The sequence below is a fragment of the Culicoides brevitarsis genome, chromosome 2 (genome assembly GCF_036172545.1).
Source record: "Culicoides brevitarsis isolate CSIRO-B50_1 chromosome 2, AGI_CSIRO_Cbre_v1, whole genome shotgun sequence".
Lineage (NCBI taxonomy): Eukaryota > Metazoa > Arthropoda > Insecta > Diptera > Ceratopogonidae > Culicoides > Culicoides brevitarsis.
This window is the reverse complement of record NC_087086.1, coordinates 17508347-17524407: the sequence shown is the minus strand read 5'-3', so window position 1 is coordinate 17524407 and position 16061 is coordinate 17508347. Positions and strand designations below refer to the sequence as shown.

The 16061-nt window shown below is 29.5% G+C and overlaps 1 protein-coding gene and 1 non-coding gene across 3 annotated transcripts in view; both read left to right on the top strand.

Annotated features, from left to right (window-relative positions):
• LOC134829920 (discoidin domain-containing receptor tyrosine kinase B) overlaps positions 1 to 16061 on the top strand; it is a 188036-nt gene that overhangs the window by 101627 nt on the left and 70348 nt on the right. For both annotated transcript variants that reach the window (XM_063843216.1, XM_063843215.1), the window contains exons 3-4: positions 946 to 1415; positions 11606 to 11711. In XM_063843216.1, coding sequence (XP_063699286.1) covers positions 1313 to 1415; positions 11606 to 11711 — 209 coding nt within the window. In that variant the 5' untranslated portion in view covers positions 946 to 1312. The remainder of the gene's footprint in view (positions 1 to 945; positions 1416 to 11605; positions 11712 to 16061) is intronic.
• Positions 4144 to 4217, top strand: Trnar-acg (transfer RNA arginine (anticodon ACG)). Its single transcript has one exon. It is a non-coding gene; the product is annotated as a tRNA-Arg (tRNA).

Genomic DNA, 16061 nt, shown 5'->3' with positions numbered 1-16061 from the left:
TACATGATTTAAAAAAAAATCTTTCTAAAATGAAAATAATAAAATTAAAAGAATTCATTTCAAAGGAAAAAGAAAATTTTAATTAAATTTTTATTAAAATGAAATAATTGCGACTTAAAAAAAAGTTTTGCAGCCCAAATTTTTAATAAAAACCAATTTTCTAAAATATCAAAATTCATTAAAGTTCTTAAAACCCCAATTTCGTGTCATCTCACCATCTGTCCCATCCAAAAATTTCACTTTTCTCTATCGATTTCTGCTCCTGATTTGCATTTAGACATCAGACAAACATTTATCGATGTTTGTTTTTATCAATATTATTATTTTAATAACAAAACATGAAATGAAATAATAAATTTTAAAACAACAAACGACGACGACGTCGACGCAACAGAGGGACGCACGACACGAAGCATTAATAAATAAAATTTGCATGTAAATCGATAAAAGACAACAAAACATGTGTCGTTCTTGTCAATTTTTTCTCGTCTTCTCTTTCATTCTCGCATAAAATTAAAATTTAAAAAAAAGTGCGGCAAGATAGTGGCGTTAGTTTTAATGTTTGTCTTAGAAGGAAGTTCGATAATAAAGAGATATTGTCGTTTTTTTTTGCCTGTTGGCTTGTCATTTTAATCCGACAAGAGACACAAAGGTGATAAAAATCGCCGTCGCATGAGAAATTAATTTGTTTGTTTGCGAACCTTTTTTTTTCTTGACACGAGTCTTTGGGCAATTACAATCGAAAGAACAAAAAATGAAAGGAACCATTAATAATTTAAAAAAAAAATATTTCGAAACATCCAAGTGGAACAGAAAAAAATTTTTTTTTAGTAATTATAGGGTGCTATTAATAGAAAGAAATTTTTCCTTGACGCAATAAAATAATATTTTCATGGAAGATTAATTTTCCTTAATTAATTTTACATTTTTTTTTCTTTTTTTCAGAACTTTGACACCGTTTGACGCACACAGAGATCATCAAAAATAAAATAAAACCGCGCCAACGACAATCATCATTCCATCAGTGCTTTAAACAACTCTCCCTTTGATAAATGTACATAAATTAGAGCAGCATCAAGACGACAACATCATAAATTTATCTAAGAAAGTGAATTACGGAACACGAAAAAAATCCATTAGAGTCTTTTAAAGTGTGATGCCTGTTGATCCACGGACTCGTCATTAAAGCGCGGTTCTCCAATGACTGAAAAAAGCTCACATTTCTGTCAATTTTGCCATGATACGTGATTTATGAAACCAGTGTATCGTACTTAGAATAAAATTTACATAAAAATTCTGCCAATTTTTGAAAATGAGGATTAAAATGAAGAAAAGAAGTGAGCTACTGAGAAGGCTCGTTTTCGTCGCTGTTTCAGGATTCATCTTCGGACCACAAGCAACAGCCTTGGATCTAGGTGAGTAAACATGTTTTTATTTGGCGCCCGAGAATTTTTCATTTTACACACAAAAAAAAACAAGAACTTTCAATGACGCTCGAACACAAAAACATAATAATAAAAAAATATTGATTGAAAAATTACCTGAGCGTATGCTAATGGGAAAATTTATGGTTTTCTGATTTACGATGTTTTGCTGCTGCTGCTGCTCGTTTATCCACGTGAGCGTGCCGGAGAACAAAAACATCCAATATGCGCCTCCGGGTGACGACGACGACGACGGGCGGTATGGGAACAAAAATAATAAAAGTGAAATAGAGAGAAATGGCAGGCAAGCAAGAAAAGCGCACACGAAAAAAAAAGAAAATGATTGAAAATATTTGTGGAAATCACGACATATCATATTTCAATTTGATGATCGTCATTGGAGTCGATGTCGGTCGTCGACGTTGTCGTGGCTTTTTTTTGCGTTGTTATTTTTTGTGGCATGGCGGAGCGCGCGCGATTGGAAATGAAAAATGGTTGTTATTGTTTAGAAAATTGTTTCGTGCAATATTTTTCTGCAAAGAATGGCATTTATTTTATTACATTTTGCGGTGATTTATACCTTTCTTCAAGTGAACTTTGTACTACTTTCCATAATTTTTTAATATCTCTCGAAAAAAAAACAAAATATAACAAAAAAGGTCAAACCAATTTACGATCATTACAAAAAAATTAAAAGTTTATGTCGTCACCGCAACCTTATTCATCGAAAATCGTTTAACTTTTTTTTTTTTGTTAAACAAATTTCTGATAAAAATCTTTATTGACTCAACTCGAATAATTTAACGAAACAGAATGAATGAAGAGAGATAACCTAAAACCAAAGAGATAAAAAAAAACTTAAATAAATAAACAATCTGCCTATAAATGGAAAATCAAATCAAAAGTGAATGAAATAAAACACAACAACAAAAAAAGTTTAATTTCAGTTTAAATACAAATAAAATAAAATCAAACTTGATGCTTTTTCGTTGTTGATTTTAAATTTGATCAAGTTTGGCTTTTTGTTTTACTTTTTTCGGGATTTTGGAGTAAATATGTGCATTTCAGGCTTTTGTTTGTCGATGAAGAATGACTTTTGTGTGAATTTAATTTTTTTTCAATGCAAATTTAAATGAAAAATAGTAGTTTTTTGTCAAAAAAATATTCTAAATTAAATTTAAAAATTTTTTAGAACTTCAAATTTAAATTTTGAATAATTTTATCCAAAAATTTTATTTTTTTCGCCAAATTTTTTCTTTTCATTAATTTATTAATTTTATAGAGAAGGAAAAATTATTTTAAATAAAATTTAATATTTTAAACTAAATTTTAATCATTTTTTACATATTTTCTAATTTTTTTTTTGGCAAAATTTGATTTTTTTAATTTTATTTAGAAATTTTTAGACAAAAAAACACAGATTTGCGGACAATTTTTTCTCAAAAATCCCATTTTATTAGCAAAATTTTTTTCTCCTAAAAAAAAGATTTTTTCTTTTGAAATTTTTTAAAAAAATAAAAATTATTTTCAATTATTTTAATTCTAGAAAAAAAATTGTTTAAAATCCAAAATTTTTACATTTACACAAAAAATCTCATTTTATTTACAAAATTTTGCCTTTATTAAAAAATTTAATTTTTTATAAAAAAAAAAATCTATTTTTGACCAAATTCTAAATCTTTTTTCAATACAAAACCCAAAATTTGGACAATTTTCTACAAAAATCTCATTTTATTGGCAAAATTTCGCTTTTTTTTCATCAGTATCAAATTATTAGGCCTTCAATTCACTTCCAAAAAAATTTCTACCAACTCTAACACTCAATGAACTGGAATCCAAATCAAATTGAGTGTGTATCAAACACACAACAACAACCACTCGATGGATGTAGCAATAAAAACAAATGACTTAATACTGTAGTTTACTGCCTTTCATCATACACATTAGTTTTTTTTTTGTTTGCTTGACCAAATGAGATAGAAACACAAAAATTATTCAGCCAAAAGTGGAATTATTATGCCGAATAAGGGCCATAAATTCCATGATTATCGAAAAATGTGTTTAAGCTGGAGATCTTTCGGGCATCATTTGAATGAGAATGCAAGAAATCAACTTTTTGTGGTGAAATTTCGTTGTAACGCAGATCCATAAATTATCTCATCAGTCGTGCCTTATCGCTAAAAGACTTTAATTTATTGATTTTCTTCTATTTTATTTTTTTTCCGTTCAATACAACTATTCAAAAAGTACAAATTCATTCATCAATCAATTTATGACCCGGTTTCTTTTTTTTTTTGCTTGGCAGCACAAAGTTTATTATTATTATGCAGCCTTTTGTCCTCCGCGTCGGCAGACGAACGACGGTGATGGGTAGAAAGAGTTGTTGAGTCACCGTCAATCGGTTAAGTGACGAGAAACTGTGGAGAAAAAGAGACAAAATTAATGTGAAGAAATTTATTTATGACATTGATTAGATTTTCAATGAGAGACTTTTGAAATAGACTCGATTGAATGACAATCCACAATTTTTTTTTCTCTTTCATGAAAAGAATGTCAATCGATTGAAAAATTTACATTTGAATTGAATTATCGTGACCTTTTGACCTCGCTCTTGCTTTGTCTGTGCGAACGAATTTTCTAATGAGATAATTTTAGAATTTCCAACTAGAATAGGGCCGGTGTAGACACAAAAATCGCATTTGGCAATCTATTAATACGCGGCTTCGTAGTTCAATTGGATAGAATGCTTGACTACGGATCAAGAGGTTGCAGGTTCGAGTCCTGCCGAAGTCGATAAAATTTTTTTTATTATTTTTTTCTGCTTTTTTCAATCATTTTCGCATAAAAATCGTTCATTCATTACGTAATGTTCGCATTTCATGTCAGATTGAAAAAGTTAACGAGAAAAATTCCCCGAGGAATCGTTTTTTCTTCGCAATTTTTTCATCATCATGGCTCAATTCAAACATTTTTCGCATTCAATTGCGCACAGAACGTTTGCAACAACAATAAAACCCATCAGCTCAGAGCGAGCAAACACAGCATCAGAAGCGGTTATGTCTTTGCGGTTCACTGAATTATATCAATTATTATATATTTTGTTTTATTTCATCAAATCACACATCATACGAGTCGCGGTTGAGTGAATTGCGATTGTTGCAGATGTTTGTTTTTTTTTACAATTGATGACGAAGGGTCCCGGAGGATGAAGGATTATTGGAGCAGAATTAACGTTTTCGTAAAAATTTTCGTCAAAAAATGTTATTTTCATGTGTGGTCTCCATATTATTTCATTAACAACTCAGATTATTATCTCTTGGACAACAGCTTGACGATAAAATTAATCACTTTTTACGAAACAAAAATCCACAGGTGGCTTCATGATTTCTTTCCAGAGTCAAGCCATCAAACAGTGAGCAGTGTCTTACTGAAAAAAAAACTCGTTTACGTCGTTTCTCGTTTCTTTTTACATAAATAATTAAATTCTATCAATAATATAATGGCATGCCTCGCCCGTCGTCATCAAAAAAACACAAAAAAAAATAGCAAAGAAATAAAAAGTCTGTCAGAAATTAATGATTTTCATGATTTGACAAGTGGGTGCCTTGTCTCTCTCTCGGTTGGAATGTCTTTCACAAAATATACAATAAATTTTTAGCCGGATTGTGGATTTAACATATAATGGCTGAAAATAAATGACAAGACATCAGGTGGCTGCTTTATTGTAAATGCTAAAAAGAGCGACGATAAATTAGACTAATGAGTGATTTTACGGAATGAATTAAATTTTAAGTGAATGCGCGCACGGAGAAAACAATGGGAATTGTGTGGGATGATCGGTTTTCTGTTGAAAAAGCATTTTAAATGGGAATTTGATCCAATTTTGTGGCATTTTTAATGGGATTGAGCATTAATTAGACGCCTAATGTGGAATGCTTTGACGAAGATAATGGGTGAGAAATTTGTTGTCAAGCTGTGTTCAAGTTTTACGTGAATTTTTTAGCATTTTTTATTGAATTTTTGTCACCTGAAAAGTAATTTTTTAAGCCATTTTTATTCAAAAATAATTTTTTTGAGTTAATATTTTTTAAATTTTAATACAAAAAAAGATAATAATCAAAAATTTCTGTAAATATCTCATTTTCAAGATTTCTATGAAAAAATAAGAGCATTTTGTGTTTTCGAAATTTAAAAAAAAATATATAAAATTTTTAAATTTTATTGAATTTAAATTTTTTTTTACTATATTTATTTTTATTCTTTATTTATATTTATTCGATATTTTTTAATAAAATAAATTTAAACTAAATTAAATAAAAAATTAAATAATAATTAAATAAAAAAAATAAAGAAAAAAATTCAAATTTAATTTAAAAAAAAAACTTAATCTAAATTTTTATTTAATAAATTTTATTTTTTTTTTTTAATTTTTAATTTAATTTTTATTTATTTTTTATTTATTATTTATTTTATTAAATAATATTTTTTTTATTAAAAAACTGTCGAAAATAAATTTAATAATAAATAATATTTTAAAATTCAATAAAAATTTACAAAATTTATATTTTTATTAAAAAATGAAAATTTAGATTAAATTTGTCGATTTATTCGCTAAATTAGAATTTCGCATGCCTTTGAACTAATTATTTTTAATAATATTTAATAAATCTAAAAATATCACTGAAAAGTTTGATCAAACGTCATTTAAATGAAAATTAACCATCACAAAAAACAAACAATTCGTGTTTACTTTTTGCCGAAAAATCATGTTAACATTCATTAGCATGCGAGCATAATTTAATATTTGTTGTCGTAAAATGTGCCTAAAAAGTCTCAAATTCTATTAAAACTCATCCTCCTTCTCATTTTGTTGCTGTTTCTCGGAACGTACCTACGCTTCTCATCAAATTTTCTGAGCAAACACACACCGAAACTAAAGACTTTTTAATTAAAAACTAAACAAACATTTACATACACAACCATTTAATTAAATTCATATTCTTCTTTTGAAGCGTGCATGCATGAAAATTGGAGCTCACATCATGTTTTTTTTTTTGCTTCACAGAGGTATCTTGCTTGCTGCTGCGTCTCTTAGTTAAATGCAAAAATATTGATTTTTCCTTTTTGCCATCTTCGTTTCTACAAACCCTATTTAAATAATAGTTATGATTATAGCTAATGACATTACATCCTGTTTGTTGCTCCAGTTTTGCGCCTCGGCATGCCACGAATGCATGATGAGAGTAAGGATGTAATGAAATTTAAAGTGTGTGTTTTTTGTGTGTTTGTGTGCATAGGTTAATATACTTTGTTGGTCTATTTTTGTGCATCGTTGCAACAACATGCATGTTGTTTCGTAATGTGTATTAATAATAATCATATTCCGTGTAATAGTGCAGCGTCAGATCAAATAAACGTTTATTTTGCCATATGGAATTTAATAAGGTGAGGGGTTGTCAATGGATGTCGTATCAAGGCCTGCAAATTTTTTACGCAATTTATAAAATTTAAAAAAAAATTTTTTTTTTCGAAATTTGGTTAAAAATTCTAAAAATATTTATATTAAGTCATTTTTTTTTTTTTGACTTAAACTTAAGTTTATCATTAAGTCACATAAGTCCTGCAAGCTTAAGTTTAAGTCAAAATTTCAACTCATTTTTATATAAACTAAAAAAAGCTTGAATCGGAAAATTCTTTTATTTTTTCTTAAGTTCCAGTTAAAGTCTTTAAGATTAAGTTTAAGTCATAAGTTTTTACCAGGGCTAATTATGATTTTAACTTAAGCTCATGAAACTTTTGTAACCAAAACTTTAAGTAAGCTTAAGTTAAAACTTTAAACGTTAGCTTAAGTTTGAGAAAAAGACTTTCGATTGAATTTAGGAAAAAAAATTTTTTGTTTTTAAATTTTTGTAAAAAATTTGGAAATTAAATCAAATTATTCGACTTAAGTCAAAATCAAAATGTAACTTCAACAAAAATTAAAAAAAAAATAGTTTTGTAATTTAATATTTTAATTTGACGTAAAATAAGCCTAATTTACATTTAAGTTTTGATTCAAAAGGTTTTAATTACAGAATTTTCAGGTCAAAGAACTCTTGAGCGCTCCTAAAGACAGAAAAAATCTTTCACAAGCGTCGAGTTGCAAAATGTTTTTAACACCTCCAAAGAAACTATGAGACAAAAAAAATATATAAACCACGAGAATTACAAAACCCATTTTTGCCTTTAAACAGAGTACTTCATGCGTTTTCTACGTGCCTTCTCACTCGAGAAAAGGATGGGAAATTACATTTTTTTTATCATTCGCGCGATGCAACACTTATCTCTTGCACTGTTGCTTATTCATTTCGCAAATGTTGTTGCAAATGCAAATGAACGAATTACGGAATTGCACATAAAAATGTAGGTCTAGTACCTTTTTATGCTTTTTTTCTGTGTTTTACTCTGGCATCGCACGACAACGACAACGACGACACGTCGAAAAGTAATAAGTGTGTGTACTTCACTGTAAATATTATTAAAATAAAAGTCAGATGTAATTGAATGTGATAACCGTTTCCATTGAATTTAAAAGTTCGCGTTTAACGGAGGATATTTCTAGATAAATCGCATGTGACAGGTTGCGCGTCTTGCGAAGCGTGTGAAGGAAATTGCAATCTTTGCCAATTGATGCGAAGAGACATGCGAAGGAAATTCGCGTGAAAATGAAAGTTTTATGAGAAAGTGATGTCTGTCACTTATTTTCATGCTAAAAGTTATTGATAAAACTAATTTTAGGCTAACAATAGACCGAAGGAAATTAGAAATCGATCAATTTCTGGTCGTCCAGTGTTCGACATTTCCTCATCAATTTCCATCCATTAAATATCAATCACAAAAATTTTTCACAAAGTTAGAAATTGGGTCAAGGTAAATTTTTTAGTTAAGGTTCTTTAACACATTTAGGTGCGAAAAATGTAAGCCAATCATAAATATTGATTGAGAATTAAAATTCAATCAAAAAGCAATTAAAATCTTAACAAAATTGAAATGGAAAATTTCTCATCTCCTTCGTATTTCCTTCATTTTTGTGGAGCGATATGACGTGAAATCGGGTTTAAAGTGTGTCACTTCCTCCCTTTCTGAGCTTTTTCAACAAAAAATGCTTGCAACCACGGGAACTGATGTTACTGACACAATTTGCATAGCGACAACTGGCAACACGGTTTCAATAATAAATGAAGTTTACTCTGCGATGTCGCAAAATATGTTCAGTCAAGTTCAATCTCAGTCCACTGAGCAGCATATTTTAGTGACGACTCGTTATTTACATGAAAAACTGATGATGATGATGAAAATTTGTGCATTCGTCGAGAGAGAACCGCCACACACAATCAAAATGGTTGAAATTGGGTTAGGTTACAATCACTTGAGGCCACATGCATTTGATAATATTTGATATGTAAAATTAATTAATTGATGAAAACCGAATGGATCCTCGGGCCTTTTTGCTGCGCTGGATGTGCGTTGCACTGAAAGTCATCCTTGCGACGTTGGTACGAGGCAAAATATTAATTTACAGCTCGTCAAATCCATCATCAATTTTAAAATTGAATATTCATTGTTGTGTACAGCACATATGCAACTCTTGTTATGTTACGACATTACGTAAAACATGAAACAATGCCTCGACAACAGACAATGGAACGGAAAATGGAAATGCTCGGCGTATTGACATGCATTGAAAAACTGTCAGAATTGCGACAAGAATAGACATGACAAAAGAGAAATTGCGAAAATTGTCTCAAAACGATGTGTGTTCTAATTGAATTTTACCCAATTGATATGAAAAGGTGATGAGATAATCAATCGATCGGGCCCTTTACCGCGTGCCAGCAGCGAGAGACACACAAACATGACCTACGTCAATTGCATTTGCATGATGTGTGTTAACGAAAGTGGAAAGGAGAGATTAATGAATTTTTTCCTAACACCCGTTCGTCGTTGCATCAGCTGCACTTGATAAATTGTTCTATCGATTTTCCTCAATATTTGATGACTTTTTTCTGCACTAGATTTTTAGAAGTAGACAAACAGGCGATTACTTATACCATAAATGAAAATGGAAGCCGAGTTCAATGTGTCGATTTTACTCGTAATTGATCAGGGTTGAAAAAATACAAAAAAAAAATCTATTTCGGTTTAATTTTTTACAGCTTTTAAATAAATTAGAGCAAGATCGGAAAAATATTGATCTTTTGTTCGTATTTTTAGATCGTTTACATCTGATCTGAGTAGATCTGTGATCTTAAACGATCTAAAAAAATAAAGATCAAATAAAAATTCTTAATACACATTTTAAGTTTTCGCGCCAATAATTTGTTTATATTTTTTTTTGGCGCGAAAAATCAAAATGTGCATAGGGTAAAGTTTAATTTGATCTAAAATATAATTTAGATCGTTTAAGATCACTGATCTACTCAGATCACACCAAAACCGATCTAAAAATATAAAAAGATCGACATTTTTCCAACCCTGATCTAACCCAGTCAATATGTCTGCGTGTCAGATGTTGGTTTGTTTGCATAAAATATGTGACATTATTATAAAATACCCCCCGAAGGTGTATGGTTGTGCTCATAATTACGCAGATTGCCACAGAAAATGCTACGAATGAGCAACGCGACGGCGTCTATTTAATTTATAATGTTAATTAGCACTTTGGGATGGGCAACTCTGTCAATCTGAATTCCAAATTGAATGCCTAAGCATCGAAAATTTCTTTTGTTTAGTTTGAAATTAAATAAAATGAAATTCGACCAGAAAAAAATAATATTCACCGAATTTCCATCAAATAACAATTCAGCACAAAAACAACACACAGACACACAAGTATCATCAGTACTTTTGTGGTCAAGTGTTGATTTTAAATTAATCTCTACCGCAAAATTTGTAATTTTATGCACACAATAGATAGCGCGCCAACAATATGGCAGCAACAATGAACGGGCGCTCATCGCATCATCGAGTGTATTAGCTTTTTTGGGACAAATTTTTCTACACTGCGCCGAAATTTGTATGTGGTTTCGAGTATTTTGCATTAATTAAGTGGGCCGGCATCCAATCCGGGGTATGAGTAAAATAATATTCAATCAATCGATGCACTACAAAAAAAAACTACATAAATAAATAAAATTTTAGTAATTAATTTAAATGTGAATTCAATTGAAAAATTCGCAAAACGAGACTGTTACTCACGTGGTTTTTTGTGTGTGCGATACATGTAATTAATTTGCCATTATTAGAGCAAACAAAAGTCGTGTCGCGTGTTTTAACCTGTCTGAACCAGAAAACATTTTGTGGCAACATTTTTTCCGTGCATGACTGACTAATTTTTCATATTTTATATTTTTTTTTTCGTGATTTTACACAAAATTGCAATTTAATTTGTACGTGCACTTTTTGCTGAATGAAATAAATTCACGCTACAAATAAATTTCGCGCCGACCGTCAAAGGAGATCATACATGAGCTGTCAAAGTCAAAGATGGTCTCTAAATTAAACTCAGATGTGCATCTTTTCGGGTGTTTCCACACATGTGTTCTTCGTCGTCTTTTCATCATCAATGTTGCAACATTTAGTGCCTGCCATCGCAATGCAAAAGTATTAAAAAGAAAATTGAAAAATATTATTTATGACACATTTTACAACAACAACAACAAAAAAAAAGTTATGAGCGTTAAAACGATACCAACGAGAAAAATATACCAAGTGTCAGCTACTTGACAGCCGCTTATTAAAAAAATTGTTTTTCAAGACATCTCATGCTCATGCTCTCTCTTGATTCTTTTTTTTTTATTTTTTGAACATGTATTGAAGTATTGCAGCGTCAATTACAACTTGTGAACGAACACGCATATGACACACAAATACACGGAGATCGTATCACACACACACTGTTTCTTTTATTTTTATTATTTATTAAATTAAAGCCAAATGGGTTTCTTCGTTGCATTTTGTTGCAAAAACACTTGCACAACATCAAAAAAAATTGCAACGAGATACCTCGTTAATTTACTTTTACGATTTGCGATTAAATTTAATTAAAGAGGCTGGCAGATAAATCATGCGAGTTATGATTCGGATGGCCTTCAAACAAACCCTTTTTACTAACTTTTATCTTATTTTTCTTTTCTTTGCAGCGAAATGTAAAAATGCTCTCGGAATGGAGTCTGGCGCGATTGCCGACTTTCAAATTACAGCCAGCTCAGCACATGACATCGGAAATGTTGGACCACAGCATGCGAGGTGAGTAAATTTACACCTTTTTAAGCTCTTATTTTTTTAGGGGAGGGTGGGGTATGACGAGGCGGGGTAGCAATAAGTGCTTTTTTTGTTAATCTACTTTCGTTTTTTCACGTCTGAATGAAACTTATGGTTTTAATTGAAAACTTTTAGTCTATTTGAGCTTGTAATAGGATTTCAATTTTTTAAATGGATTTTTATTTTTGGCGGGAAAATTGAAAAACGAAACATTTTTATTTGTTTTTTATTAGAGGCGAGGATTTTTTGATACAATAATGGAAAATGTTCAATAAAATTCAGTTTCCAGGAAAATCTCTCAAATTTTTGTAATATTAATGGATTTTTAGAGAACTTCCAATATGAATAACGAACTAAAATTTACAAAATTGGTCAACTGGAATTCAAATAAAAATTTATTTGTATATTTAGAGAACACGACATGAATTTTCAATCATCGTATTTGCAGTTCAAATCGACTAAAAATGTCACAAATTATTTTTAGAAGAGAGTTTTTCAATAAATGGATCAAAAGTGCTCTAAAGAACCTACACAGTAAAATATTGCGAAATACAGAAAATTGATGTTTTTGGCTTTTCTGAAGCAATTATAGATTCGAGGGCATATGTTTCCTATAAAATTTCATAATTATAGTGAAATAGAATTTTCTAAAAAAAAAATTCACCTCATTACCGTTTTTTGGCGATTTTCAAGCAATTTTGCAATTTTTGGTGGAATTTTTCTGCAAATCTGTAATTTTTTAATTTTTGTAATTTTTAGTACAGGATTCAAAAGCGATGAAAAACTGTTGGATGACTCACTCGAATCCCCTGTTGCCGCCATTCCCCATAAACATTTAGCTACAATAATCGTTCAATTACCTCACTAAACTAATTTATTTCTTCATGTTTTGTTGTTATTGTACATTAACTCTGCCACAACCCGTTCAAGACATGCCATCAATCCATTTACATGATATTATTACTTCACTTCGATTGTTCTATTCCAATCTCCTGTCTGTGCAACATCGACAGGTCATTAAATAGACAAACAAACAGTAGTTTTATCGTCACTCATTCCGACTTGAATTTCGTCTGCATTGTAATTTATTTAAAATATGATCGATTTGGGAGCTAACATGTATGTCTCTCGCACGAAGCGACAAAAATCGCGTGACAAATGTCTTTATATCGCTATAAATAACATTTATGAAAATTTACATTTCTTCGATAACGATCTGGCATTTTTTTTTCATTTTTTTTTCAACTTTGTCGCATTGGGGGCTCATCAGGCGCCTCATCCTCTTGCCGCCGCGTGTCTCGCTGATCGCAGCGGGAAATTTTGGCGGGCTTTTTAAAAAATACAACGAAATATAACGTTTTTATGGCCACAAATGCTAAATTTGACATGATTAGTACCTTTTGTTCCTGTCTCGTGTTGTAATATGTTATTTTAAAAACGCCAATAAATCTGTGCCGTATGAAAAGGCAACGGAGCAAGGGAACAACAAGAAACAACAACAAAAAGAAAATTTATGGATATGATATTAAAAAAAAAAGTACGAAACTCATATTTACGAACGAACATAAGTTTGTTTTATCAATACTTTGAATCAAATTTCTTTCTTTTGTTCCGAGTTGATTGTTTTTCTGTTTTCTAATTTATTCATATTATTATTTTATATTTTATGTATTATTTGCTTGTTTTCTTATTAGCGTGCCTATGTTGGAAAAATATTTCTTGTTTTATTTTTATAAAATGAAATATTTATGGATGGAGACACAAACACAAAAATCGTTAAAAAGTGTCGCAATTTCCATTTTTCCGTCATTTTTCTTCCAGTTTGAGTCAAAAAAGTTATTTTTTTCAAAAAAATACCTTAAAATTTGATTGTTTCCTTCCTCATATAGTTAGCAAAGGTACAACGTTCTTGACTTCATTTCATGTTGTAACCTATCAAATTGAACATTTTGTTCGTTTTTTAAATGATTTACATTTCCTGCTAAATTTCGACAAACATTTTTTTTATATTATTTTATTAATATTTCATGTTCTTTTCGATCAAGACCTTGTTGTAATAAATTTCAAAGAAAATTATTTTATTTTTTAGAGGTTCAAAGTTCTTATGTTTCAATCAATCTTCAATGGCATCCAATTTAGGTATCACGCAAATTTTTTTTTTATAAAAAAAACCTCGATCCAAATTTGATTTAATTTAATTTATTTACCTTTTTATGACATTTGCATCATCATCATCATCACCGAGACTTATCTCATAGTGCAAAAATCCATTTCCCATGAATTTCCTCCGCCGCATAATTTTTTTTTTGTTCATATAATAAACTAGATACGCACCGAAAATTGTTGCGAATTTGCACATATTTTTATCAACTCATGTCATGTCGGTCGTATATTCGGCGTTTGTGACATATGTGGAGCTCCCATTTGTAATCTGGGAGTGCGACGCGTAATACAATTTTTTGACGATAATAATAATAATTCATGAGCGCTCCGTTTCGTGTGTGCGTACGTTTAAGGCAAATATTGAAAAAAGTAAAAATAAAAAGCGTACTTTTTATGAACCATGCGAACCCCGCATCGTAGCAACAGAATAAATAATGCGAGGCACTTAATAGGATCGACGCAGGTTACAGTCGCTGATTCAGAGAAAAAAAAATATTCAAAGTAAAGTGTATCAAAAAATATTGAGTACCCGATATTTCGATATTGCTTGTTGTTCATTCATATTCATACGAGAAAAATACCGAAAAAAGCCTAGAATACAAAAAAAAAATATAAATACACAGCGCAAGATAAAATATGGAAAATATCGGAGGAATATCCATAAAATGTTTATACAAAAAAATTTATCTCGTTTTTTTTTCGTCATATTTCCTGTGAGCTGCGTCGTCGTCCTTGTTGCATCTACCGCACCGCACCAACAGCAACAACAACATCTAAAACCATCGACAAAATAAAAAGGAAACGAGTTGAACGTGTTCATACCTTTATTTTGAATATTATGAAAAATACTCTCGGTATACTTTTTTTTACTTCACGTACACCATTCACTGAATTTTTATCGGAAAATATGGAAAAATATATTTATTTGCCTAAAATTTTGCCGATACACCGACGAGGTACAATGAAAAAGTTTCTTGTGTATGTATTTTTTAACTCGTCCCTTATTTTCCTGGTTGGTGCCTCTTTTTCCTGCGTGTGCCTCGGTTGGAATATGCTAAAAAAAGGGAATATTTATATAGGTTGTTGGTGATATATAGTGCACCTTTTACAACTTTTTCGGGTGATATTTATCTGGGTTATGATAACTTTGCCATCACGTGATTGGAACTTGGGGGTTAGGAAGGCATATGGAGTTAATTTTGTCGTCTTTTGAATATTTTCGTTGAAAAATTTTGAGGAAAATTTTTTAAAGTGAATATTTTTTTTTTCATTTTGGAAGATTTAAAATTGTTTTGGATCTGAAAAATTTACAAAAATTTAATTAAATTATTTAAAATAATTAATTTAAGAAAAAATAATTAATTTATTTCTTGTAAATTAATATATTTATTATTCAATAGATTTAATTAATTTAAAATTATGTTAAATTTATTTAATAATTGAAAAATTAAATAATAAATTTATAAATTTAATTTTAAATTTGTTAAATTTTTTAAATTAAATTTATTTATTTATTTTTTCATTTTTTTTTTTAATTTTTTTTTATATTTTTTTATATTTTTTAAAAATATTTAATTTTTTTTTTTTTTTATTTTTAAAATTTATTTTTTTTTTTATTTTAATAAATTTTTTATATTAATTTAAACTTTATTATATTTCTTCAAATTTTAGAAATTTCCAAGAATATTTTTTATTTTTTTATTTTAGAATTTTTCCAAAACTAATAAAATTTATTAAAAAATTACAATTTTAATCAATTTAAGATGCATTAAAGTCAGTTTTTGTATTTTTTGACAAAAAAAATTATTAATTCATTTTTGATTTTTAAAAAAATTAATTTTAACAAAATTTTAAATATTTCTTGAAATTGTACTTGCCTTAAATTAACTTTTTTTTTGCCAGAAATTGATATCCAAAGCAATTTTTGGTACAAAAAAAACATTAAAGTGCATTAAATTCATTCAATTTCATGTTTGGGTTCATCAAAAATCCCGATAAAAATCAATCCATTCCATTATTCAGTCAATTCAAGTCTCTCTTTTATGAAACCAAATTAACTTCAAAAATATTCTCCTTGCACCACAAGACGACTGACAGACACAAACAAACAAAAGCCAGCAAAACAAGAGAGAGAGACAAGAACACAAAAATACCATAAAAGGCAATTAACAT